Consider the following 25,858-nt stretch of genomic DNA (forward strand, 5'->3'; position numbering starts at 1 on the left):
AAAAAAAAACCCAAACAAAAACCAAAAAAACACTAATAAAACAACCCACAAGAGTTTTCCATACAAGAATTTACAAAAAGCATAGCTATTAATAGCAAAGATAGCATTTTTATTTGGCCAATCACTGGAAGATCTTATAAGAACTAAATGTCCTTGACTTTACTTCTGCAACTACACAGCTCAAATATAAATGGATCTGGATTTCAGGCTGACTAAATCCCATTTCACACCCTTAATGCTTGTATTTCATGAAAGCCACACATGACAGGGATTACCAGTTCAAAGCTATGTGCTTCTCCTTGGGAAGGTTCTGCCTAGACTGGTTTTCAGCTCCTCCTCACACACATTTGTGCACACACACTTGCCATTCAGCTAACTGGCTGAAGTTTTGTGTATTGAGTTTCTTCCCCACAGAAGAAATCCTAAGGGATGCTGCTAATTTAAAGAAAACATCTGCAGATGAACACACTGAGTGAAAGGATTTTGGCTGTTGAATTGGACAGTTGTTATACTCTCAGCATATAATACAAAATGCAAAATATGCAGAATTTCCAATCAGCCAATGCCTACCTAAAAATGAAACAGGCAATGCATCCTTAAGCCCATGAGCCATAAAAACCAGCAGTTCCATGCAAATGGTAACATCCATAACAGTATCTGGCTCCCTTACAATAGCAAAGGATGCACTCTTAGATGAGTATCCTGAAGTTCTATTTGCTTCAAAAAGAGCAGCTTGGAGGTACAGAATAGGTTCTGGAGCCTTTGACTCTTGTTTAAAACCCTAATCCTGAAGTGAGAGCAAAAGCAGCAGAGTTAGAGGAAGATTTTAAGTAGCACTCCAAGTACTTAGGAGTGAAGACAGCAATCCTGTGAATGAAGCAGTGAGTACTGCCAGCAGCAGTACCAAGGCCAAATGGCAAAGGCAATTCCCAATGCAGTCAGTGAGCAGCAGACTGAATCTGCCCAGCAATCTCCTGGGCTAAGTTTGACACAGGTCAAACACAAACCCTTCCAAAAGACAAAAAGAAAGGAGCAAAAAGGTACTCCTTGCAATGTTTCTTCAGCAGATTAGAAAAAAGTGTATACTGTTCTAAAGCTGTGTCAGTCTGGGTGGTACAACCTGGCTAGGTTAGAAACAGCTTCCTGTATGTTTAGACTCCTCTGAACATGGAGAGGAGCGGAGGGATGAGAGATCGGCCTGAGGCATTCCAACACAGGTTAGCTAGAGCCCTTCTCCACAGTTGTTACAGACCTCAACTGAAATCTGAACACCCCACACTCCTGAAACAGGTGGGTACCCAGCTCCTGCACCTCCTGCTACACTGGGGCAGCCACACCCGTGTGCACTCGCATGGATCCCTAACTGGCGGCTCCTGCTCCTCAGTGGCAAGCATCAAACGCCACCCTCACCTGATGCTTGGCCGTCTCCATACCCTCCAGAACTGTCGTCTTGAAGTCCTCCTGCTTGCCCTGTGGAAGGAAAGAGGAGAACTCAGGGACCTTACTCCATAAGTGAAACCATACTGGACATAAAGGCCCGGCAGTTGGCGTTTTAGGTATTAAATTTCACCAACTAACTAAACCCGTTTTCTGAGAATCCCATCTTCTGGAACCTAGGTTCAGGGCACCAAAAAAATTATGTTCTAAAGTGTTATCCAGGTTACTGGAACGCTTTACATCAGACTTAATGGGAAATAAAGAAGTACACCATATGCAGCATTCCTGGTGGCTAAATACTTATGATCTGGCAGATGGATACCATCAGGTTCTATGGATCTCAAACCCTAAGAATTTGATAATCTTGCCTGTGGTGCTCCCAAGTCTCCCCATACCCCAAGGAGATAGTTTAAAGCATTTTGAAAAGCCTCTTATATTCAGGAGATCCTATTACTCCCCATAAACCCTTCCTTTAAGCTTGATGCTAGAACAATTCTTGAAAGGCTCAGACCACTTATTTTGGCTTCAGTACCCTTGATACACCATCAGTGTTTTATCTAACACACTAAGACTGCCTTTGAAGCCAATACACATCATATCATTGATCAGTGATCAATATCCAGCACTGAAAGACTGAAAGTCTTTCAACATTGCCAGTGGAGGAAACATGAGGAAAGGCTAAGCACTCATCTAAAGATCTGAAGAAGTCTCAGAATTACCTTAGCCTGCACCTAAGTCCTAAACAGGACTGCAACACAAACAGAGCAGATTGAGAAGAGGGATGAGTACAGCTGCAGTGCCTGAAGGAACAAAGCCATTACACACCTCACATACTGCTCACTTCACAGGAGACACCAGCTCTGAGCTGAGCCCATGAGCAATACTCTTCCACCCTCAGATGTTCCCTGAAGTCCCATGACCTGCAGAGCTCAGAAGCCATGGCACACTCCTGGCCCCTGCTGCACAAACCACACAGCTCAACAGTCAGCAAGTCCAAATCAACAAGCACTGAAACACACTGCAGTGGTCACTGGAATGGAACAGCCACTTCCTAGAGCACAGCTGCTCAGGTGGAACCTCCAAACAGGTAAGAGCAAGGTCTAACCTGAGGCTGAACACACAACTGTTAATACTCTTCAGAGTCTGGGTTCACAATTTTACCAGATGTTATTTAAGGCTCTTAAGGAACACACTAACTGAGAATTTCATCTGAACTACAGATTTAACCCCTAAAGCAAAACACAAAGTTAAACAAATGTTTCCATGCTGTGCTAAACTGGATTAATCTAGAGTGTCACAACATTAAACATCTACAGATAAAATGGGAACTGAAACGAGACAGACATTTGCCCTCAGTACAGCAGAGGAACCATAGTTAGTACTTGTATAAAATTAGTCTGGCAGCAGGGAAATAAAAAAACTCATGATGAGACTGACAAATAATTGTATTTTGGTAGGCCTCACAAGGCCCAAGTTATGATTCTGTGAATAAACATATCTGCAACAGCAAGATGTAATTCTTTACTTGATCAACATTGCAAGTACTTTATTTTGCAGGAAACATTTCAAGACTTGCTTCCATTCTGGGAGAGACTAACACAATTGAAACATGAATATTTACAGTCAAGAACAGGCCATTAATTTGCAATAAGAGTTCCATCTGTGCCTTCCATAAGTTAAGAAATTAAACAGATTCTGACTTCAGTCTATGGCATTCATAATCCCTGAATTAACACTGACAGTGAGCAGGGGGGAAAAAACTGCTCTCAGCTTACTTACAGAAAGAAATCAGAATCTTCCTCTTCTCATCACTATTACTGATTGCTTGGACACAATTCTAAATGCTACTCAGAGCAGAGAAGTGTGGAAAGAACACTTGCTAGAGAAAATTGCCTCTCCTTCCCTGGAAGAAAGGTTCCAGCTGTAAAGGAGCTAGCAGCAAAATGCTGATCTCAGTTCAAACATCAAACTACTGCAGCTCAACAGAATGTGTGAGAGCAGAATCTGCTCAAAGTCTCAAGGCAACAGAATAACAGAGCATGAGCTGGAGAGCTCTGAGGAAGAATTCCACAAAGGAATCTACTTCATATAATGATCCACTGTCTCAAAATTAAGAATAGCTGCACACAAGTATCACAGAGTACTGAATTTATTTAGGGAAAGAGACAAGTCAGATAAAATAAAGAGACAAAGCACCACTAAGCTTGACCATTTCCTTGATCTTAATCTTGATCATACTCAGTTGCTTAGAAAACAGCACCTAAAATTACAGGATTGCCACAAAATAAGAATACTGACAACATGAAAAGGCCAGGAGCTAGTAAAGAAAATCTTCTGCAGCCCTAAAAATGAAAATCCAATTTGGTGAGGAAAAATAAAACAAAGATTCTTAGAGAAAAAAAAAAAAAAAAGAAAAAAGAAAAAAGAAGAAAAAAAGAAGAAAAAAAAAGAAGCAAGGTCCTTGATTCCAAAAGGGATAGTAGCAAACAAGAACACAAATCAGTCAGCACTGAAAGAGAGTTTTGGAAGCTTTTTGCTCTTAGACAATATTCCTCAAGTGAAAAAAAAGAGATAGTCTAAGAAAATTACCTTAACCATGAAATACTGCCACACCTTTTAGAACTGCTCTGCAAGAGCATGCAGTACATCTTGCAAATGCAGACTGTAATAGCCAGAACACCTGGAAGTCCCCACAGCTGAACACATGAATGGAACCTGCTCAAGGAAAACCAGAACTGTGCTGTCACCTGTAGTGTGACACTTAATAATCCCCTTCCTGTAGCTGTCTGTAGGGACAGGATAATGAAATACCACACACTAGCACCAGCACATTTTGGAATTGCACAATCAGGATTTTCAGCTCATGTGACAACTTTATGCCTCTACTGCATTACCTGCATTTTTACAGACTTTAAACACAGAAACAAATTTTTTAAGGTCTGCAATGACAAGAAATTAATAGTAATACCCAGGCTAACTAAAATTTTCCTAGATTTTCAGTATGCAATCCTACTCTGGTATTACTGTCCAATTTAGTATTTCTTACTGAACACTTCAATTTTTCCTTCAAAGTGACAGAGAGAGGGAAAACCTCAATTATAAACACTGCTTTTATATACAGCAGAATCCATGCTGCCTACTCCTTCTAAAGGGTGGCTGAATTAAAAATTTCAATTCAGCCAGCATAAGAAGACCTGATGTTCTCCACACCTGTATTAAAAAGACAAAACTAAAGAGATCCACAAACATACATAGTCTCAAAAACCTCTAAAATTACAGCAAGACTAGCTATGGAATGATAGCTTGAAATGTCTTCTTTCTATTTTACTGCTTCTTGCATATTCACAGAATTTCTAGGAATAGAGAAATTATATGATGATCTGAAACCTACTCATTTCTAGGCAGCTAGATACAGCCTGTTTGAAAATTGACTGTATTTAGATGGCCAAACACAGTGCTTGCAAAATAAATGTCTATCAGGTTGCTGTGTGGATAGAACAGCATGACTCAAAACTCCTCATCTTCCATGCTTATTCCTTTGTGGGACAAAATCTGTTCCCACTGTACTTCACTGATTATGCCTCAAACTGATTTCAATACTCATTCTTAGAGGTACAAAATGGAATCTAAGAGAAATAAAAAAGTGTCTTAATACTAGGTCTCAAGGATTAAACACAATGCCTAAGCTAAATTAAATAGTAAGCTTAAAATACTTGCTTAATTACACCTATTAAAAATTCCATTTTTGTTACACCAGCTACAACTGGGGTGAAGGATTTTTATCACTGCAGGTATTTCAGTCAAGCACAAGAGCTACAGTATTCCTGTATCAAGGCAGGAGCCAACAGCTGCAACAAGGAGAGGTTACAAGGGCAAATCATAAGAGATATAACACACCCACAGCTTTTAATATTCTTTCTGCAACTGAAGGTAGGTATCCCCAAGCTAACATCAGTCCTATGTTCTCAAACCTGCCAGCCAAAAACAAAATTAAGATAACTGAAGACTAACAGTGACTCACACCATTGATAAACCTGCAAAGATTCAACCACTAGATTTCAGCCCTTGTTTAACACAGCTAATAATACACATTACCCCATGAAATCTCTTGACTCTGAACTTTGAAAAGCATGACCTAGACAGCTGAGTGCTACCCCACCAACAGACCTCACTAATGGTGGCAGCTGTAAACAATGGAGGCAAAGAATAGGGTACTGCTACTACCACTAATTACAAAAGCTGCCTCATCAACAAGACTGACCAAAAAACTTCTCAATGTAAAGTGAAGCTCTGTCTATGCTAATAAGGAAAGCACTGAAATTTAAGCAAACAGTATCCAACCAGAACTTAATATTAGTCATAGTTTAAAGCCACAGGAATCACAGTAGTTTAAATCTGTTCTGCATAAAAAATCCCCCATAAACCCAACCTCTTTTCTCTCCCATGAATAAGTGAATGCTCATACATGAGCAGGTGTGGCAGCAAAGAGCCAGGGAGGCAATTCTGGTCAGTAAGCTCCCAAAGACAAGTCAGTAAGGATCATGAGAACCTAGCACAAGAGGTTTGGCTTCATTTGGAATTACATTAATGCATATTCCTATCCTTATCAGGCTGTTCTGTGTTTCTCCCCTCCTTCCACAGATGAGGCCAGCAAACAAAACACTGTAGAACAATTATTCAAAACCAGATTGAAACCAGACATGGGATTCATGATGCCACACCCAGCCCTACCTAATTTCTGTTAACAAATCAGGTAAATAGTTTCAGAGGACAAGGTCTCTCTCCACTCACCAGAGGGCTCCTCTGGCTCACTTTCATTCTCTTCTTCTGCAGGAGCTGGGGGAGGTGGTGGGGGCAGTTTTTTCTCTTTCTCAGCTTTAGCATTTCTCTCTTCTTCAGAGTAATACTCATCTTCTGATAGGTTGGCAAGACTCTCATCCATCTCTCTATACTCGACCTGTGAAAAGCACAACAGAACATAAACACACTGAAGATGCCTGGCTAGTAACATTAATGTTAGTAACAAAATTGCTAACAGCTTAAAGAAAAGGCCTGAGTTACCTTATGTGCACTCTTATTGCAGATACCATGTTATAAAATGCAACAAAGATTAACAAGTTCCAAATGCTTTTGACTCCGTCTGAAAAAAAAAATCTTCAGCACTCCATAATAGGAGCTTTCTACTCACATCAAGCCAAATTTATGAGTGTTATATTATCATTTCACCTCTCTGGTTTTCTTCCCTTCCTTCATATCTCTGCCAAGGGATAAAAAGCAGCTTCTGTGTCCACTCCATGTGTTCAAACTTGAATTTAATCTGCTAAGCACAGATGACCAGAAGTGTACACCCAACATTTCCTGCAGAAATCCCACCTGTGCCCTGTATGGCCTCCTGTTTACTGGGAATCCTGGTACAGAGGCTCACAGCTGCTTCCTCTCCAGAATGGTCACACTAGTGGCTCAACAAATAAAACCACCAGCCAAAAATTCCCCAACTTGAAGGAACATGGAAAGTCCAAGAACTAGCCTGGAAGGGCTGCATCTCATACTGCTTAGTTAACCAAACTTCAATCCAAAGTAAGAAAGTTCTGGATACTGCTACTGAATTTCCCTACTGACTGGAAAGGAAAAAAGCACTTCTTAATATGCAGTCATGGGAAAAATAAAAAGAAAGCAGCTAGTGATCCTCCAACATCCAAGTCAGCTTCCACCAGGAAACAACAACTGAAAACCAACTCTGGATTTCTCACCAAAAGAAAGAATCTTTCATAGTCCAATTCAGTCACTGTGTACAGGAAACCCTGGAGTCTTTAAGGTACTAACATACTCCATGATCTGCTATCTTTTAAATATTTACATTTCACAATGTCCATCATATTCAATTTTCCACACTGTTGCACATCCAGGACCCTCTGTGAACTCCCACAGTGATCACTCAGCACATCCACACACTACCAGGGATATTTGAAGCCACACACAGCTACTGTCCAAAGGCCATTTGAAGTCTCCCATTCCCTTTAAGCTTCCACAACTTCTGAAAAATAATCAAGTTCAATAAAAAACCCTAAGCTTTTCCCTAGACTATTTATAACCTAGATACCCTCCCCAACTAAGTTCACACCACAAACACTCATGGGAAGGTGACCTCATGCTGGCCTGAGTGCTCAAGGTGACAGATGGAGACAAACACCCTTTGCAGATGGGTACTGCCAGTGCAAAGAAACACCAACACACAACCCACACAGAGCCATAATTCCTACTAGTTAACAGACACTACAAAGAAGGAATGCTGAAGATCCCAGAATGGTTTGGACTGGAAGGGACATTCAAACCCATCTCATTTGACACCTTTCACTATCTCAGGGTGCTCCAAGCCCTGTCCAAGGTTCCATGAACACTTCCAGGAATGAGGCAGCCACAGCTTCTCTGAGCAACCTTTGCCAGGGCCTCACCACCCTCACTGTAAAAAATGCTTTCCTTATGTCCAATCTACACCTATCTTATTTTGATTTAAAATATGCACCAGACTGACCTACCCAACACCTCCTATGTGTGAAGGACAGTCCAGTTATCACATCACATCACATCACACAATGGCTCTGAAGAGCCACATTCAATGCCACAGGACAAAACAATTCCAAAAAGTAATTTCAGCTTCTGTGTCAAACAACCCAACCCAAGGCATAGTCAAGATTTTCAATACCTTCTGAAAGAAGGTTTCCAAAAAAAGGTCTCACAAAAAAAAGTAATGTTCTCATATATTCTGAGCAATAGATGAGAATTATGTACTGCAGACCCAAACTACTGGAGAGCTTTTACAGCTGTTAGATTTCATAGTTAAATCTCACCTTTACACAGCATTAACTCATTAATGGAGGGAAGGTGAGGAACAGTGGACTGAGCACGGATTTCACCTTCACAACCTGCAAAACCAGCATTATCCCACACAGGAGCCTCGAGAGGCTGCATCCATACACCACAATAAGAGCAGAATTTGCTGATAAAATGTAAGCTCCTGAGTGCTCCATCGCACTGCCATGAATTTGGGGAGTTTTTACTGCTCGGTATCCTGTCAGGAACCACAAAAAGTTCCTAAACAGCAGCAGAAAGCTGTCCTTTATGACAGGTCACGAGTCCGCCCCAGAGCCAATGAGGTGGGCTAAGGATAACAGGGGATGGTGATCTGCATCTGAAGCCAATGTGGCTCCCTGTGCGCCCGCGTGTCGTGCTTTGCACTCAGGACAGCGGAGCCCTCGGTGCGGGCATGGACCCGCTCCCTGGCCGGGCCCGGTGCCGTGCTGAGCCCCGAGGAAGGGCCGGTGCCGGTGCCGTGCTGAGCCTGAGGCAGCGCTGCCCCGGCAGGGCCGGTGCCGGTGCCGGTGCCGTGCAGAGCCTGAGGCAGCCCTTTCACAGCAGGGCCGGTGCCGGTGCCGGTGCCGTGCTGAGCCTGAGGCAGCGCTGTCCCGGCAGGGCCGGTGCCGGTGCCGTGCTGAGCCTGAGGCAGTGCTGCCCCGGCAGGGCCGGTGCCGGTGCCGGTGCCGTGCTGAGCCTGAGGCAGCGCTGTCCCGGCAGGGCCGGTGCCGGTGCCGGTGCCGTGCTGAGCCTGAGGCAGTGCTGCCCCGGCAGGGCCGGTGCCGGTGCCGGTGCCGGTGCCGTGCTGAGCCTGAGGCAGTGCTGTCCCGGCAGGGCCGCGCCGGCCCGAGCGCGGCGCGCACGAGGCGCCAGCGGGGCCTGCACCCCGAGCGCCCCACACCTACTTTGGCTCGCTTGCGGCGGCTGGTCCTGCGGCCCTCGGGGGTCTCGGCGATGCCGGTGGTTTCGGCGCCGGGCGCGGGGGCGGCCCCGACGGCCGACGGCTCGGACACACCGCCCGGAGGAGAGGCCCGCGGCGGCTCCTTCTTGCGGGGCGTGCGCTCCGAAGCCCCGCCGCTATCCGAAGAGGAGCCCAGTGCCCCGGCGGCGGCGGGCGGGGGCACCGGCGCCTCCGGCCCGGCCTCGCCGCCCGCCGCCACCTCCGCGCCCTTCTTGCCGCCCGCCAACATCGCCCCCGCCGCACAAAGGAGCCGCCCGGGGGCTGCGGCCCCAGCCCGCGTCACATCCGGGCCGCGCGCGCACCGGGCGGCCCCGCCGGCAGCAGGGGGCGCTGCAGCCCCGGGAGCGCCCCGCGCCGCAGCGCCCCCTGCAGCCCGCGGGTCATCCGCGCACCGCGCCCGGCCCGCGGAGCCGCCGCCGCTCCGGGACCCAAGGGGAACAGGCCCCGCACGGGAACAGACCCCGCACGGGCACAGGCTCTGAACATCGCTCCCGGCCCTGAACGGACACAGACCCCGCACGGGCACAGACCCCGCTCATCGCTCCCGGCCCCGCACGGGCACAGGCTCTGAACATCACTCCCGGCCCTGAACGGACACAGACCCCGCACGGGCACAGGCCCCGCTCATCGCTCCCGGCCCCGCACGGGCACAGACCCCGCACGGGCACAGACCCCGCTCATCGCTCCGCGCCCTCACAAACGGGCCCCGCACACGCAGCGCTCCCTCCGCCCCCAGCCTGCAGAGGAGCTGCTGGTGACCCAGCGCAGCAAGGAGCGCTGTGGCCGCAAGTCCTGCGTGAACAAATGGAGGCCCTTCAACGCTTTGAAAGGGAGAAATTTTTGCCGATTTCATCACATAATGATTTAACTCAGCAGAATGGTTTGGATTGGAAGGGACCTTAAAGCTCATCTTAAAGCAGGGGCAAGGACATCTTCCAGTAGACCAGGTTGCTCCAAGCCCTGTCCAACCTAGATACGTTCAGAGATGAGCAGCCACAGATTCTCTGGGCAACCTGTGCCAGTTTCCCCTTAGTAAAGAATCTCTTCTAAATATCTGATCTAAATTTACCTTACTTCAGCTTCCATCCCTCCCTGTGCTCACTCTAGGCCATTGTCTACAGTCCCTCTCAGCTCTCTTGGTGTCCCTTTAGGTGCTGGAAGGGCTCTAAGGTGTCGCTGGTGCCGTCTCTCCAGGTGAGCACCCCCAGCTCTCCCAGCCTCTCCAGAGCAGAGGGGCTCCAGCACAGGAGCATCTCTGGACTCGCCGGGATGCCAGAGCTGCAGGCAGCTCTGCAGATGGGCTCTCACCCCAGCAGGGCAGGGGACACAACCCCCTGCCCTGTCCTGCCCATCCCGGGGGGATCAGCCCAGGGCACTTGGCACTGACAATTGCAGTGACTGGAGCAGAATGGAACCAACTCTGAAACCTTGGTCAGTAGTTATGTATGAGATCCTGCTAGAACTGCAGAGATAACTGAACAACGACAGGGGAGAAAAGGAAGTAACAGATAGTTGCTATAAGAACACTATCTTTGCCTGTAACTAGGTATTGTAAGTATTTAATGATTCTGTAGGAACTGGCATTTCCTTTGTCTTCACACTTTTATCTCCTTCTGTTTGCATTTACCTAAATTTCTGAAATAGCCAGAAAAATCATTTTTGCATACAGATTTTACCTAATGGATGAGACAAATTATTGTCTCAAAGAACACTTCACATGTTTTCCATAGCTTTACACCAGCCAACATCCCATTCAAAACTTGACACATTTATTCTTCTGAATTGACAGATTCAAGTTACTGCTTTTATTTTTGAGGGCCTTTTATTAAATACAGTTAACATGACAAAGGTGGGCTTTCCAGATTTGAAAAAGTGTCTCCTAAATCATTATCTATAGTTTAGCTCCATATTTGCTGGGGTATAAACACAATTAGAATAAGGCATACAAAGGGCTTTCAGCAACATCTTGTTTCACCCAAGACATCATTGTGCCCATCATCTTATAAGGCATTTTCCCTATGATCAGAAAAACAAATGTAATCTAACAATAAAATATATGAGAATATTCTGACATGTGAAATAATGACAATTTGCTTCAATGACTTCTCTCTTTGTACAGAGCTGAGAACTTTTTAATTTACTGCAGATAGAAAATCTGATTTTTATATGGAGTATGTATATTCAGACTGGTTAAAACATTTGTATGCACATGCTTATATTTTACTTTTACTTCAACAAAAGTAAATATAATCCTATTTTTCATCAGAAAAGTCTGAGATAATCAATGCCAAAGCCATTTTCATGTTTACCCACTTTGTTCTTCAGTAACTGATGTGGGCAAATTGTTTCCTGGGCTTTTTATATGTAAATATTTTTATAGATAAGAACAATGATGAAGTATGCCAACATTACTATTTCAGCTGGATTCATATTAATGAAAAACCCTCAATGGAATGCAAGATAAGCCTCCTCAGAATGAAAGTGTGGCTCTGATACACTGGCTGAGCAACTGGACACTTTCATATACACAGAAAATCTAGGCAAAGTACAACAAAAATGGAGGAATTGAGATGTGGACAAAGTGAGTAATTTTGTCAAACACGTGGGTCCTGCTCTGATTCTCTGTAACATCCTTCCATACCCCAGCAGCACTGTGGGCAATAGGAACAGCCTAATCCACTATAATTCCATTAAATACCACCCAGTGCTCATTTTCAAGGAAGACGTGGTATATTTTTCAGCTATAATTCATCCTTCTTCCCACACTTCAGAGAAAGAAGGTTTTATTAAGTAGCATTTTTCATTATGACAGACATGAATGCAGGAGAGAAGCCTGCAGCTGCATTCAGCTTTTTAAAACACTGGCAAAGCACAAGTATCATTATACAGGAAAATCAAGTCACCCAAAGCCTCTTCACTGTGAAGAGGGTGAGACTGGGAAGGTTCACAGAATGCTGGGAACAGAAGAAGGATCAAAAACAATGTTCAAGGCATACACAAACTGAAGAAAAAGGTGCTTTGAAGTCTACACTTGTTTTCCTCCCTTTAAAAGTCTATACTAGGATATGGAAATAAAAGTCATTGTGATGGATGGGGGGGGAAGGTCTTCACCTTCACTAAATGAAGTTCCACAGTTTTGTTTTTTGTTAAAAATAAGTCATTTATAATTTAATACCTGTTTCAGGATACTCAGATCTGTGGTGCTGTTAACAGTGCACTTAATTTGCATTATCCATTAAAAAAAAAATTAAAAAGCAGCTCTGAACTTTGCTTCTGAGATGGAAGCACTGTCTCTGAACCAGCAATCATTGCTGTCACTCTTGCTTTGCATCTTTCAAGGCCTGAAGTCTTTCTAAAAGGGGTGGGTGGGAGTAATGCCACATTGAAAAGATCCAGTCAGAAACAGGGAATCCTAAATTATCTTTGTTTAGCTTGATCAAAGCAGAATAGAGGTCCTTAGCCTTCCCAAGCTCCTTGGCAAATGCATCTGCTTGAAACTCAAATCGTCGGCTCAATACGGTCAAACAAAATGAGAGAACCTGTGGAGAGAAATGCATTAAAATTATTGTAAAATTCAGCTATCAGCAAATTCCTTCAGTGCCAGTAAATACTAGCACATCTAGCTCTCCACATGCCACCCATTGCTGTGGCTGCAGACTGATCTCACTAAGCTTTAACCAAGCCACCCCTGAAACTGGGAGTGCTACCCAAATGCAGCACTGAGGCTGATTATCAAAATGAGACACTCAATACAGCCCCTAGAAATTTCAAACTTCCCCTGACAAAACAGAATTGTTACTTAAATAGGATGATACCTCAGTGTCTGTCTTGAAAACAATTTACCTCATTGTAAGGTGAAAATATGAACTGGAAAATAATCATCAAGCCTATCAGGGTAGGCTGGGTGTCATAGAAACCAAATGCAGCAAAGAGTTCTTTTTGACCAATTAGCACAGCAAACAAGAAGAAGCAAAGGAAGGAATTCATCTGGAGAAAACAAAAAACATTCTTGATTAAGGTTAAGTCATCACATAACATCACATTATAGATTTGCACATGGACTTTGCTGTAAAAAAACATGTAGATTATTTTTGAATACCTTAATATACAGAGAGGAACACTGTCTTTACCTGCTTTCTAAAAGTGCAACAGCAGAAGAACCACTATTTTCTGTCAGTGAGCAAAAAGCAAATAATGAAAAGCAAGAAGAGAAGTGAGGAGGGTGTATAGGATGGAACCCATCTCCTTGGAATTAAGCATAGATTCTGAAAAGTTTAAAACCAAACAAAATATGTCTGTGCTGTTTTGTACTTCTGCTCCTGGAAACAATCTGTGCTTCCACCTAAGCTGTGCAGTGTCATGTACAAGCACTGTGCTTGCCTGGCTTTGCAGAGCCAAGAGGCAGGATCATGCCTTACCAAGTTTTCTGGAGGGGGTGATTAACTCTCCATGTGGTTGTTTGGTCTTTCTAGAGTAACATGGAAGGTGCCAGAATATTGTTTGTTATTGAAACACATGGAACAGAAAAGAAGGATGGCTGTGATCCAGAGCAACTTTATGTCACACAGCATAAGTATATCAGGTGAATGTACACTAACAAATCTGGAAGAGGGCATTTGGAAAGGGCTATAATTAGAGATGCTCCAGGAAAAAGAAAAAAAAAGGAAAAAAACCCAAAACAGTTTAAAATAACTTACCTGGCTGATAATTATATTTTTGACAGTATGACCTAGTTTCCAGTGACCCAATTCATGACCAAGTACAGCCAAAACTTCTTCATTTTTACATCCTTGTTTCTTATTCTGAGGGAATAACAAAGCAGAAGTATTATCAGCTATGTCTGAACACAACCAAATAAATTTCTTACTTATTTGTTTTCTTTTCCTTGATCACTTAAGTGTCCCTAGATCAGGCCATACCAGAAACACACATCTCATTTCTTGCTGAGCCTTTTCCATGAAGATACACAAATATAACCTTTTAAGGTAAAGAAGATTTCTACTATGAGGTGGTGTTCTCTTATTTCTATGTATGCAGATATACTGATGCAAACCTGAAAGAACACTGGAAGATTTGCCTTCCAAACACTCTCCTATCCCTTCTCATCATGTTTCTTTACTCAAGCAAAGCACTAGACTGGAAAAAAAGTATTCAGAGCTGCAGACTTTCAGAGGAGAATTGACAGCAAAGCCCTGTTCTTACTTTCCTTCAACACTCAACATACAGCCTTCCTCCCAAGGTAGGACTGTTCCTCTTTAAAGGAACTGTCCTCTTCAAAAAGCCCTATGATGTGCCTTAAAGCTGTAATTATACAGGACATCTGCACCTTCAAAGATCCATTAGCAAGTCAGAAGCAAACACAAAGGCTGAAGAACCTGTTGAAATGGAACACAGACTCTCATTATGGCTGGATCAGATGGGCTCAACATCCCCTCCTCCACCACCCACTCCTGCAGCATTTGCCAAACAAAACCCTGGGCACCATTAACTTGGTTTCAAGGAACAGAAGCTGGACTGAACAACAATCTAGACATTGGCCTAACCTTAGGCTGCACAAGGCAATTTGTTTTTCTCAGAAAAACTCCTTCAGGTTATTCAGAAAGTGTTCTATTAGCTTTAGTCATTTCCATACTCTTCTGAGGCCACAACAGCTGTTCCAGCAGACTCATGATGTGCAGCTGCACATCAGAAGAGAGGCCAGTGCCAGGCCATCATTCTGCTCCTGACCAGGGCAGGGAGGATGCACATGTGCAATGTCTCTGTGCCTCCTGCACCAAAGACTCTGCATGCAGTAAAAGGCACACAACTGACACACTATGAGCTAAAAGGACTTCCTTCAAAGAGAAGCTTTGGCATGGCAGCCCCAAGAGAAGATGAGCTAAAACCCTGAACAGGTCCCTTATTCAAAGGATTAGAGGGAAGATCTAGTTTTTGCATGCAGGGAACTAATGTTTTGCTAAACCCCTGTAGATTTTTAGTCTCTGGTACTATCTGAACAACTCACACAGTCCCAGAAAATCCAATAGCAAACCAGGTATACTTTGGTGTTGAAATCCATTAGGGTTTGGGTTTTAGCAAGTTATTCAGGACCTTTAAAACACATCAGAAAACACAAAGGGAATATCTCACCAAGAAGTTAATATAAACAACACAATGAAGGACAAACTCACTTTAGTTTTAGACTTTGTTTCTTCATTCTCACCATCTTCTCCTTCTGCTGGTTCTTTGTTCAAAGCAGAATATTCTTCCAGGAGTGTGTCAAAGAGAACTATCCTCTTGTTCTTGAAAAATCCATAGAAATAAGCATTGCTGTGGGAAGAACGCTTTGAACCTGATGGGGAAAATTGAAATATCATGATGTGAATAATGCCATGTACTGAAGCCTGGACAGTATGACACAGACCAGGTTCTTCCAGAGGAATTTTAGAATTTTTAAAGTCCTCAAATGAACAGTAGAAAAACTCAAGCAGATGTGTTTGGCACCTGAAGCATATTCTAACATCTAAGTAATGATGATTCCAGTAGAGAAATGTAGTGTGTAATCACTAAAAGCACTAAAACCACAAGAGCAGTCATTAACATCTAATGTCCAAGGAGAAAAGCAAGTTCTATTGCAATTTCAGATTGGAAGTGAAAAGAGCATTCTGCATTGACACTACTCCAGGCAAAGACCCTGTGCCAAATCATGTAGAATTCTTTCAAATGTGCCAGCAGAGATGAATGGAAACAGATAAATATGAAGACTTAAAAACATATAAGAAGAGATGAAGTCACTACTCAATACTATTTTTGTTTGCAATGGCTGTTTTTTACAGCTGCCATTATCTAGATCAGGTCAGTCATGGACTGTTGCTGCTGCCAATAAACCTAGGGCCAAGAAACTCATCTCTTTCCATAGAGTGTGGAGAGTTTCAGTTGATTAAAAAGCTTATTTTTGGTTATGGACAGAAGCTGTTGCAACATCAGGACTGAAAGATATTTCTATGAGAGCAGAACAGGATTTCCCTGTTTTGTTTTGTTTTTTTTCAGGAAAGGATAAGTTGGAGGGCACTTGCCTTAAAATACTCAGTATAAATATATGAAATGCATAAAGCCCTATTGGAAGCCAACCTGTAGATGACCTTCAGCACCAATCCACAACAGATTAATAGAGGAAGAGACTGGTCAGAGTATGATACCTCAGCATCTGGTCCCTTCCCAGTGAAGGAATCTGAATAGCCACAGGATAGCAAGGTTTCCTTTCATCTGTATGTAATAAAAATCTTTATCCTTCACTAAATGATGGTAGAGAAGGAACCTTTGTAATCTGCCTCTTACAGAATGAAGCCTGAAAGTAAAGGACTTGGTTGCCATTTTACCAAGAAGTCAGTTCTGGAGCTGGAAAAGCCAAGACAGAGTGCAGAAAAACTCCAGTAAAAAGATGTTCCCACATTCAGTCCTCCATTCCAAAAGGGAATGGTGCTGGCTCAAAACTCTTAAGAATGCTACAAAAAAGAAAAAAAGGTGGAGGGCAGTAAGGAGGGGCAGTATTTGGAGGTTTGGCAGCCTCCATTGCAGCTCCCTGTCACTTAGGCAGGCATGCTGCAGAAGCTGCAGTACCAACACCTGGTTCATGGTACTTTTCCCACTGTTAAAGCTGGGATGCAGCCAGCAATGCATTTGGGGAAACCATAGGTGTTTGGCAAACCTCTGCACTGACTCTCAAGCTTGAAAAGCTTTAGCTTGGCTTGAAAAGAGAAGAGTTTCATGTGTCCCAAGTGTATGAATGGTTGTGAGCAGCACAGAGGCAGAACACTGGCAGGATTTGAGCAGTCCAAAGTTTTGAGTCACAGCTTCCAGGCTAGATAAAACCTTTACCACCTTCTCCAACAGCACACTGCTACCATTTTAGGTCTTTATGCCATCTCATACTGCTTTCACAAAGTCAATAAAAATCAACTCAGAGCCTCACAGGTGGGACATGAAACCAAAACAAAATTTGGGAAAACCCCTGAAATCAAGTTCAGATAGGAGCAAAATAAATAATACTGGAAATGTCAAACAGTAAAGTACTCTATGAACATAGGATTGAAGTGACATGGCAGCTGGCATGGTCCATGTTATATTCCCTGACCAGAGAAAAAAAGATGAGAAATTCAGTATTAGAAAGTGGAAAAAAATTAGTCTCAAGTAGATAGTGTGAGATCATCCATCATAAGAAATCATTCCTGTGAACATTTCAAGAAATAGGTATTTTAAATTTTCAATACTTTTTCAATTGTTTAACCAAGGACTTTGAGGCAATTAAGGCTAAACTGACACTACAAAAATGATGAAGTGTTTCACAGTTCTAAAATGGTAATCTTGACTATTTTTGTGCTTCCACTGCTGACCAACCTGTGTATTTCCAAACCACAGACCCAGGAAAATGCTTCCAACCAGAGGATGAGTTCAGGCTTTGAGCTTCAGGGAAAGAGACCAGGAAAATGCTAGAGACATTGGCCAGTATTGCAGTACCTGAGCAATGCAAGCAACTGCCCTACCACAGCATCCACAATCAATGCCAAACCCCTACAAATTGAAAATTACAAAGCCTTTTTATTTAAAAAAAAACCAATAAAACCTCACCTTCAACAACATACACCTTAGTCAGTGGGAAATCAATGCTCTTTGCCATTATTTCAATTTGCTGCTTGAGCTCTCCCTCCGGAAGTGGAATGAATTTATCAAACAAAGGTGCAATATAGTCTGCATAGATTGTAACAAGCACCTGCAAACACACACAGATATTAACAACAGCCCATGCAAATGTGTTCAGTACTGAGGTGCAGCAAAAAGTTCACAAAGAGAGCACAAAAAAAACCCACTTGATAAAGCAGAGTCCTGTATGAAATGGGATTTGCAGCCAGGCTCTCTAAGGGCTGCTTTGTCTGCTGGCCAGTCCACAGCTCAGCAAACTGAGCACAAACCACCTACACACCTGAGCAGAACTGTGCCAGCAGTGCAGAAGACACTGGGCAGCAGGGAGCAGGGGCTCATCAGTGACAAGTTGTCACTTCCACACATTTCCCCACTCCTGGAAAGCTCTGAAGTGTTTAATCCTCAGCTGCAGAGATGAAGGAACCAGGAGATAGAAGAAGTGGGACTAATTCCTGCTAACTTGCTAAGGAGCTGTCTAAAAAAAGGCAAGAAATTTCATGTCCCCTATTTTCTTTGTGTCCCCCAGCTGTCTGCAGGACTAAAGCAGTTGTTTGCCTGATGCCTCTGGCTCCACAATGACTAAGCCTTGACCTAAAAACATCACTACAGTGCACCTGCATCTCTTCAAACTGGCATCAGCTGCAGCCCAGTTGAGAAAGCCAGAACTAGAATAATGTGATGGAAAGGAAAGCTGAACTCCTTTCCCTCACACTTTGGATCACCACAAAATTATTTTAATTTATTTATTTTAAAAGTTTAAGTTCTGGTTAGCAAAAAAGAAACATGAGAGATAAATGGACATCAACATTAATTCCAAAAATATCTTGATATGTTTTATTTCAGTGAAAACAAGTACCTGGACTTTTGACAATGTGTGTTGATAATGAAGTCCAATGAAACTGAAAATTAGACAAATTGACTTTTGCAAAGTCACAGCAAGTAAGGGCATCAATATAAAACACCACTAAAAGTAAGTTATTTTTGTTACTATAACTTTTAGGGACTTAAACCTCTGCAGATATTTTGCAGAAAGGGTAAGAGGATATTTCATAGAGTAGAAATCAGCTTTTCAGTCCAGACTAGTGTTTTGGACCATACAGCATGTGGGGACTAATTTTAAGTTTTATCTTAAATCTTTGTGTAATGCCTTGATATCAGCAGGCAGAACAGACTAGTAGGAGGATGCAACTCTAAGTCTGATTACAGAGTTATGGAACAGGAATTTTTCCCTAAACCAGACTCTAAAGGGAAAATCTAATATCTCTTAGGATGATTTTGCATGTCAAAGGCTGTTCAAACATATTAAACCCTATAAATCTGCAATGAGGTGGCAACACACCAATTGTCTAAGCATGTACTTAACCCTCAGAGGTGGAGGGGGGCCAGAGGAGAAGAGTGAGCCAGGAATGCTAAGTGTTCTTGCAATACAGAAGTTTGCAGCTCTGGCAAGATGTTTTATTTTCTAGCTTTTGTTGTATAAAAGATAGACCAATCCCTATTATATCAGGTTCTAAAGTATTTGTAGCACCTCAGGACAAAATCTACATGGACAGCTCAATGGGAAGGTGCAGACAGAGCAAAAATAAAATACTAGTTTGTGATAGGAAAGTGAGAGAAGCACATGGATTCAGCTGCATATGTTCTGGTTCTCACCTCTGTATTTAGGAGAAAGGAAAACTGATCATCACATCATGCTGTATTTCCAGCATCTATTCTAAAGCTTTATAATAACTTATCTTTCAACTGATGACACTCCAGTATTAAATAGATTAGAGGTACATTATATTGATGTGGATAACCAATATGAGCTATTATTCCTGTACAAGTATATTGAGAGCAAGACACTCTGTTAAAGTTCATAGGAGATTTAGATTTTTTTCATTTCCTTTCAGCTGTGTTCAGCATACTGAGCCATGCCCAGTAAAGCTGGAGTCTGGAAGAAACCCAAACCTCTTCTCATACTCACCAAAGAAACAACTAAAGTGAAGAGCCAGGCATAGATAAAAAAGTAGTCTCCCCCTATTTTAATGATGTAAAGCAGAAGGGATGTCACTGGCAACAGAATACACTGAGTCACAACAAACTTCTTGATAGCATCCTTAAAAAAGAATCCCAAAGTCTGCAAAGAAAGGATAAATTATATCAGTGATGTGTCAGTGTAAATATTAATATGCCACTCTGGTTAATGAACTGATGCCTTCAGTTAAAACAAATGGCAAAACAGCAATGGCAGTGTCATAAGAAAATGACAGTCAATCAAAAAGGAGCTCTCCTGTAGCTCCTCACAAGCACATGGACTCAAGCCCATGCAGATGCACTCTTCCTTAGTGAGGCCTGACCCAAACCATTAATTAGTGCTGCACATTCATTAAAGGAGCAGTCTGTCTAATCTCAACCAATTTGGTTAGTACAAGTGATCTCTGCCATACCTGTTGATTGAAGCCATGTTTCTCTTCTATGACAAATGTATTATATAAACTCCATGGGAGACCAGTCATTGCACTGAAGAGGGTTGCAAGCAGCAGAAATACCAATGATTGAACAATCTAAGAAACAAAACAAAACAAAACCACCTGATATTTACTGATCCATATTAACAAATATTCTGGGTGCTAAAAATGGCTTTTAGGTCAGTGGTTTAACTAAAACCAGTTAGAAGATGATGCCAGATAAATTCACAGAATTAACTTGTTCATGATGACTAATTATTGCTCACTATAATAGCTTACTAAGGATTTGGAACACAAATTTGGATACCTGCCTCATCCACAGCACAAAGGTAACATAAGCAGTAGACTCAAATTTCTTATTCTTTTAGTGTGCAGGTAAATTAATTCTAGGATTAGTAAAAAGAAAACACCCAAATAAGGATCTCCCAAAAATCCAGCCCACCACCTCATCTGTCTCAAGCAGATACCAGACTTTGCTTTTAACACATAAAGCTGTTTTAATTAGTAAGCAATTTAAAAGCAAGCTAATTTACTGTTACCAGTTCTCAGAATCACACAGTCATTGTGTGCACCAGAAAATATCTGTTATTTTTACTGTATTACAGCTTAGCTAAATCTCACTTTTAACTAAATACCAATTTAAAAATAAAAATTATTATTACACTAGGGATCAAATACTTTCACAGAAATTTAAAGTCTACTTACCTCATATTCTGGTCCAAACCCAGCATGACCAGAGATTTGACCAGACACTTTCCATAGAAAAGGAATTCCTCCACAGAGGAGAATCATCTTAAAAACAAAACCACATTCCACAGAGGCAGTATGAAACACATTGCCATCTTAGTCTACTAAAAGTTCAGCATGATAAGAACCTTTTAAGGGTGAATAAAACAAGCTTTATAATTAGATTTTTGCCACCCATCTGATCTTAACAGTGATAAAACAAGCCTGGAACATCTGGCAATAATTAATTTTTACTTTACAGAAGTAGAGAGCAGGTAATTGTTTCTTTTCCTGTGAAATACTAGCATATTTCCTGTTTTTTGTAGACTTTGCCTCTGTATTGGCACAGACATAGATTGTATCTTCAGAAGACTTTAAAGCTGGTGTGTCCTGTGGTTGTATAACCACATACACATGTCAATATTGCAGCCACTCTCCTCTGCTAGAGCAGAGCTTCACCTGTGTTCCCCACCCAAAAAAAAAAACCCCAATTTCACTTTAACTACTGGATTGCTACAGCTATTTTGAAGAAAGCTTCATGGTCTCCTCCTTGTGTCTGCTCCCACAGGTTCATCACCAAGTAGGATCATATTTCAATTTTACTTTGCAATCATTTCAGGATTCCTTTTTGTGCTACTAATTGAGCAATGCATTAAGAGGTTTCTCATCTCCTAAGACTGTAAATCACACACATAAATATTTTGTTCTAACTCAATGGTTCTGTTTTTTCATATATATGAATATTACTTGCCCAGTGTAATTTTTCTTATACTTCAAAAGTATCCATTAGTACATTCCTTGGTTTTTTTCACCTTCTGCTTAAATTTTATCTAAAAATGAAAGTAGCTGCATTTCTCCAAACATAGGGAAAAGTCTGTATTTTAACAATTTAAAATAACTCTCATGCTGCTTAATTATTTTGCATCTGACACTATTAGAGAATAGAATTGAAATATAAGCTAACACTGTAGTTGTGCAGTATGACTCAGCACTACAGAAAGAAATTCCATGCTTTCTGAATAATTACTTCTTTTTGTGTAACAAAACCAGCCACAAACAAAAACAGAACATAAATGTCAGTGTTTGCCCTACAACACCAGAATGGTGGTGCAGCTGCATGGGATCACTAAGAACCAGAGTACTTTACAGTTTGAGTACATGAAAAATATCAGATGAAAGGTACTTACAGTGCCCTCAAGCTCTGAATAGAGGCCTGACCAAAAGCTGAAAGTACTTTTGTCCAGCTGATAGAGACGAGATTTTTCAAATGTTTCTGAGTCCATGATCTGTCCCAGTTCCTGTGGTACATGTGTTGTTGTTCTGTACACCCTCCTCTGAAAAATTGAAGACAAAACTTAAAGTCTACACCTAACATTTTAAATGAGATAAATAAAACTTAAAAGTAACACATCAAATGATGTCATGGGCCACCTCAGAAAGTTAAAAAAAAAGAAAAAACATCACACAAAGCAATAAATAGTCCTAAATTCTGGTTTTCTATCGAGTTCTAATTATAAAACTGAAGCATAATTATAATGTTGTAACCAGGAACTGAATTTCTGGCTTAACAACTTACTTAGAATAGTTCAAAAACAGATCACACAAACTGATTTTTCCACAGGATGTTACTTACTGCACTAGTTAACAACTAAGCTGATTTTGAAATCAAACATCACATCCTATGCAAACCATGTGGCTTCACCAGAATAAAGACCTACTGGAACCACAAACGAGGTGATATTTCATTTTTTAAAGAAAAAAGTAAAGAACTTGCCACTTGAATATTTTTTAAGACTAAAAGTCTTTTCCCTCAGCTGTCTTGTTTCAGTACACTTACCCATTCTCTAAGGAAAAGCTTTTTGTCACTTCACAACATCCTCCCTGTGCGGGGACCAGGCTGCCTGTCCCCGCTGCCGGGGCTCAAGCACCCGGAGTGTGGCTGCTGCTGGAGCTGCCGGTGTGGGGCGAGAGCCGGGCCCTGACCCAGCGGTCATTCCGTGCTCAGTTTCCCTGCAGCAGGAGCGGGCTGGATGTGCCTGCCAGGGCAGATCGGAGGTGCCCAGCATCGCCTGCCCGGGAGGGGCTGAGCCACGGCCTGTGCAGCGCTGGCGGCGCTTCCTTCCTCCTTCTTTCACCGCTTACACTGTGGTTATTTCAATCGCGCGTTTTCTCGTTTTTGCTCCTTTTGCTGTGGCGGGGAGGAGCACCGAGCTGCTGCGGGTGCTGAGCCGCCGCTGGCCCCACCGCACTCGCCCACTCGCCGCAGTGAGCGCTCCCACCGTCCGCTACAGCGCGCTGAGGGACAGGGACGAGCCCTCCACAGGGAGGGGAAGGCTCCGCATCGCTCGGCTCCGGCTCCAGCCCCCGCTCCGGCCACTCTCCACGTGAGGCCGGGCCCGGCCCGGCGCAGCCCCGGCCCACCAACGACCGTCCCCGCCAGAGCCCCACTGACCTGCCGGTGCGCCAGAAAAGCCTCCCAGAGATAGACGGCCCATGAGAAAAGCAGGACGGAGCAGAAGATGCGGCGCTCAGCCGGCAGCTCTGCCCACAGGTCGCCGGACAGCGCCATGGCGGCTCCACCCGCCGCACGCTGCGGCGCCGCCTGGCGGCCGGAGGAACCGGGGGCGGGGCGGGGAGAGTCCCGTGAGGGGCGGGCGGCAGTGAGGGGCGGGAGGCCGTGAGTGGCGGCTGTGGTGGGCACCGTGAGGGGCGGGAGGCAGTGAGGGGAGGGCGCCGTTAAGGGTGGCTGTGGTAGACACCATGAGGGGCAGGCGGCCTTGAGGGGCGGCAGTGAGGGGCGGCCGTGGTGGGCACCATGAGGGGCGGGCGCCGTTAAGAGTGGCTGTGAGGGGCGGGCTCCGTGAGGGGCGGCCGTGAGGGCTCCTGTGTTGGGCTCCGTGAGGGGCGGCCGTGAGGGCTCCGTGAGGGGCTCCCGTGAGGGCTCCCGTGTCGGGCTCCGTGAGGGGCGGCCGTGAGGGCTCCCGTGTTGGGCTCCGTGAGGGGCGGCCGTGAGGGCTCCCGTGTTGGGCTCCGTGAGGGGCGGCCGTGAGGGCTCCCGTGTTGGGCTCCGTGAGGGGCGGCCGCGGCGGGGCTGCCGTGAGGGGCGGGCTCGGGCTCGGCTCCGCTCCCCCAGTCAAACCCTCAGCCGCGTGCTGGGAGCAACATAGCGAGGATCTGGGCAGATGCTTAAATTATTTTTCTTCAGTATAAATTACTCAGACTGCGGACAATAATGAATATAAAGCCTCGTTAGTATTTGTCCAAAACTTTTTACAGAAACAGCAAAAGAAGTACAAAATTTAACCCTGACTACTGCAGTACTTGCTGATATATTTAAAGCCCAAAGGCGCACCTCATTTTTATTCCCTGTAACGCTCCGTAAAGACAACACGGTGCTGCTGAGATCCAGAGCTCGCCGGCAGCACTGGGGACAAGCAAACCATGCAGAGCACAGGGACGCTGTGATCTGACAAAGATGCAGTAAGGGGAGTGTTAACGTTTAGTCACTTCTAGGTGCAGCGTTTCAGTATCATTTATCTAATTTTTACCAGTCTAAAGTATAACAGAACATGTCTAGGAATTTTTAGTCATTAACTTTTAATAAAAGAATGCCAATTAATGTTCTCGTTATCTGTCAGTTACCTTTTTTAACTATGTAGAAGAATGACCTGTCAAATATATCGAAGCCCAGCGTTTTCTGTAACCTGATACATCCCTGCAGAGGAACCGGGGAGATGAACTGCTGATGGCTCTGCTAGAAAGAGAGAAGTCTGGAAGGTCTCTCATTGACTTGAAGTCTCCAAATCTCAAAAAGACATTTACTATTCCTTCTGACTATGAAGGGACAGGTTCCTCTGTGGGATACTCAAACCCTGAGAAGGTAACAGGGTCTCTCTGGCCCAATACCTGAAGCAGTCATCACATGTCTATTTTAAGTTTGCTTAAACTCTTCTCCTGATTTGAGATCTTGAAGATTCAAGTATGTTAAAATATGACTCAAACTTGACATTAAAAGGTACTTCATTACTCCAGAGAGATAAATTACTTTTTAAGTCATTGAAGGCTGCCTGATGTTGTTGCAGTATTTAACCTTCTGACACAACTTACTTCCACTTTTAGGACTTTGTGAGAAGATTGATGCACCATATTTCTTCCATTAAAAGACACAGTTTAGAGAGGATATTACATTAAATGCCAGGCAGTTCTCTTGCTTGGTGTATGATTTTCAACCTAACTTTTAAGGATGCCCCAATAACTTTCTTTTCCTAAACACAGTCCAAAAATGCCATTTCTGCCTAATTTTGGTCATACCACAGTTCACTAGACAGTCTGACAGCTGCCATCATTCCTGCACTCAGCCAACACTCATGCTCTGTTTTAAACATTTCCCAGAGTTTTTTCCATTTCCTTTCCACTGCTGCTTTCCAGATCTCAGTATAAAAACCCAGAAGCCCCAACAACACCAAGCCCTCAGTCAGCAGGAAGCTGTGATTGCTGTTTGCCCATCAGAATCTCCATGGAGATGGGGGGGACATCAATTCTGGGCCTCATGATGCAGCCACGTGTGGCAAGAAATGTGATACAGAATAAGAAACAGAACTTAAATATTAGCTGACTCTTCTGGTGAATCATCCAGCTTGTTCACTGCCAAAAAAAGCTAACTGGGGAACCCTAAATGTATACTGGTACTTTAGTGTGACACAACCTGCTTGGAAGTCTGGCAACACCCATCACATGCTCAGGTGGTGCCAGA

General features: G+C 43.4%; 2 protein-coding genes across 2 annotated transcripts in view; both read right to left on the reverse strand.

Moving 5' to 3' along the window:
• The window catches only part of KDM1A (lysine demethylase 1A), a 28,067-nt gene extending 18,528 nt beyond the window's left edge, over positions 1-9,539 (reverse strand). Inside the window, exons 1-3 of the mRNA XM_079325740.1 lie at positions 9,195-9,539; positions 6,229-6,394; positions 1,411-1,470 (exon numbers count right to left, since the gene is read on the reverse strand). Of these exons, the coding sequence (XP_079181866.1) occupies positions 1,411-1,470; positions 6,229-6,394; positions 9,195-9,479 (511 nt within the window). The 5' untranslated portion in view covers positions 9,480-9,539. The remainder of the gene's footprint in view (positions 1-1,410; positions 1,471-6,228; positions 6,395-9,194) is intronic.
• Positions 9,540-11,053: 1,514 nt separating this feature from the next.
• Positions 11,054-23,722, reverse strand: ZMPSTE24 (zinc metallopeptidase STE24). Its single transcript, XM_079325599.1, has 10 exons — positions 23,558-23,722; positions 22,293-22,439; positions 21,085-21,171; positions 20,359-20,475; positions 19,896-20,048; positions 17,858-17,999; positions 15,421-15,581; positions 13,948-14,052; positions 13,094-13,237; positions 11,054-12,789 (listed from the first exon to the last, which is right to left on the reverse strand). The coding sequence occupies exons 1-10, from the start codon at positions 23,672-23,674 to the stop codon at positions 12,565-12,567; spliced, it is 1,398 nt and encodes a 465-aa protein (XP_079181725.1). The 5' UTR covers positions 23,675-23,722; the 3' UTR covers positions 11,054-12,564.
• Between the last annotated feature and the right edge of the window lie 2,136 nt (positions 23,723-25,858).

This window comes from Erithacus rubecula (genome assembly GCF_903797595.1).
Source record: "Erithacus rubecula genome assembly, chromosome: 23".
NCBI classification, from domain to species: Eukaryota; Metazoa; Chordata; class Aves; order Passeriformes; family Muscicapidae; genus Erithacus; species Erithacus rubecula.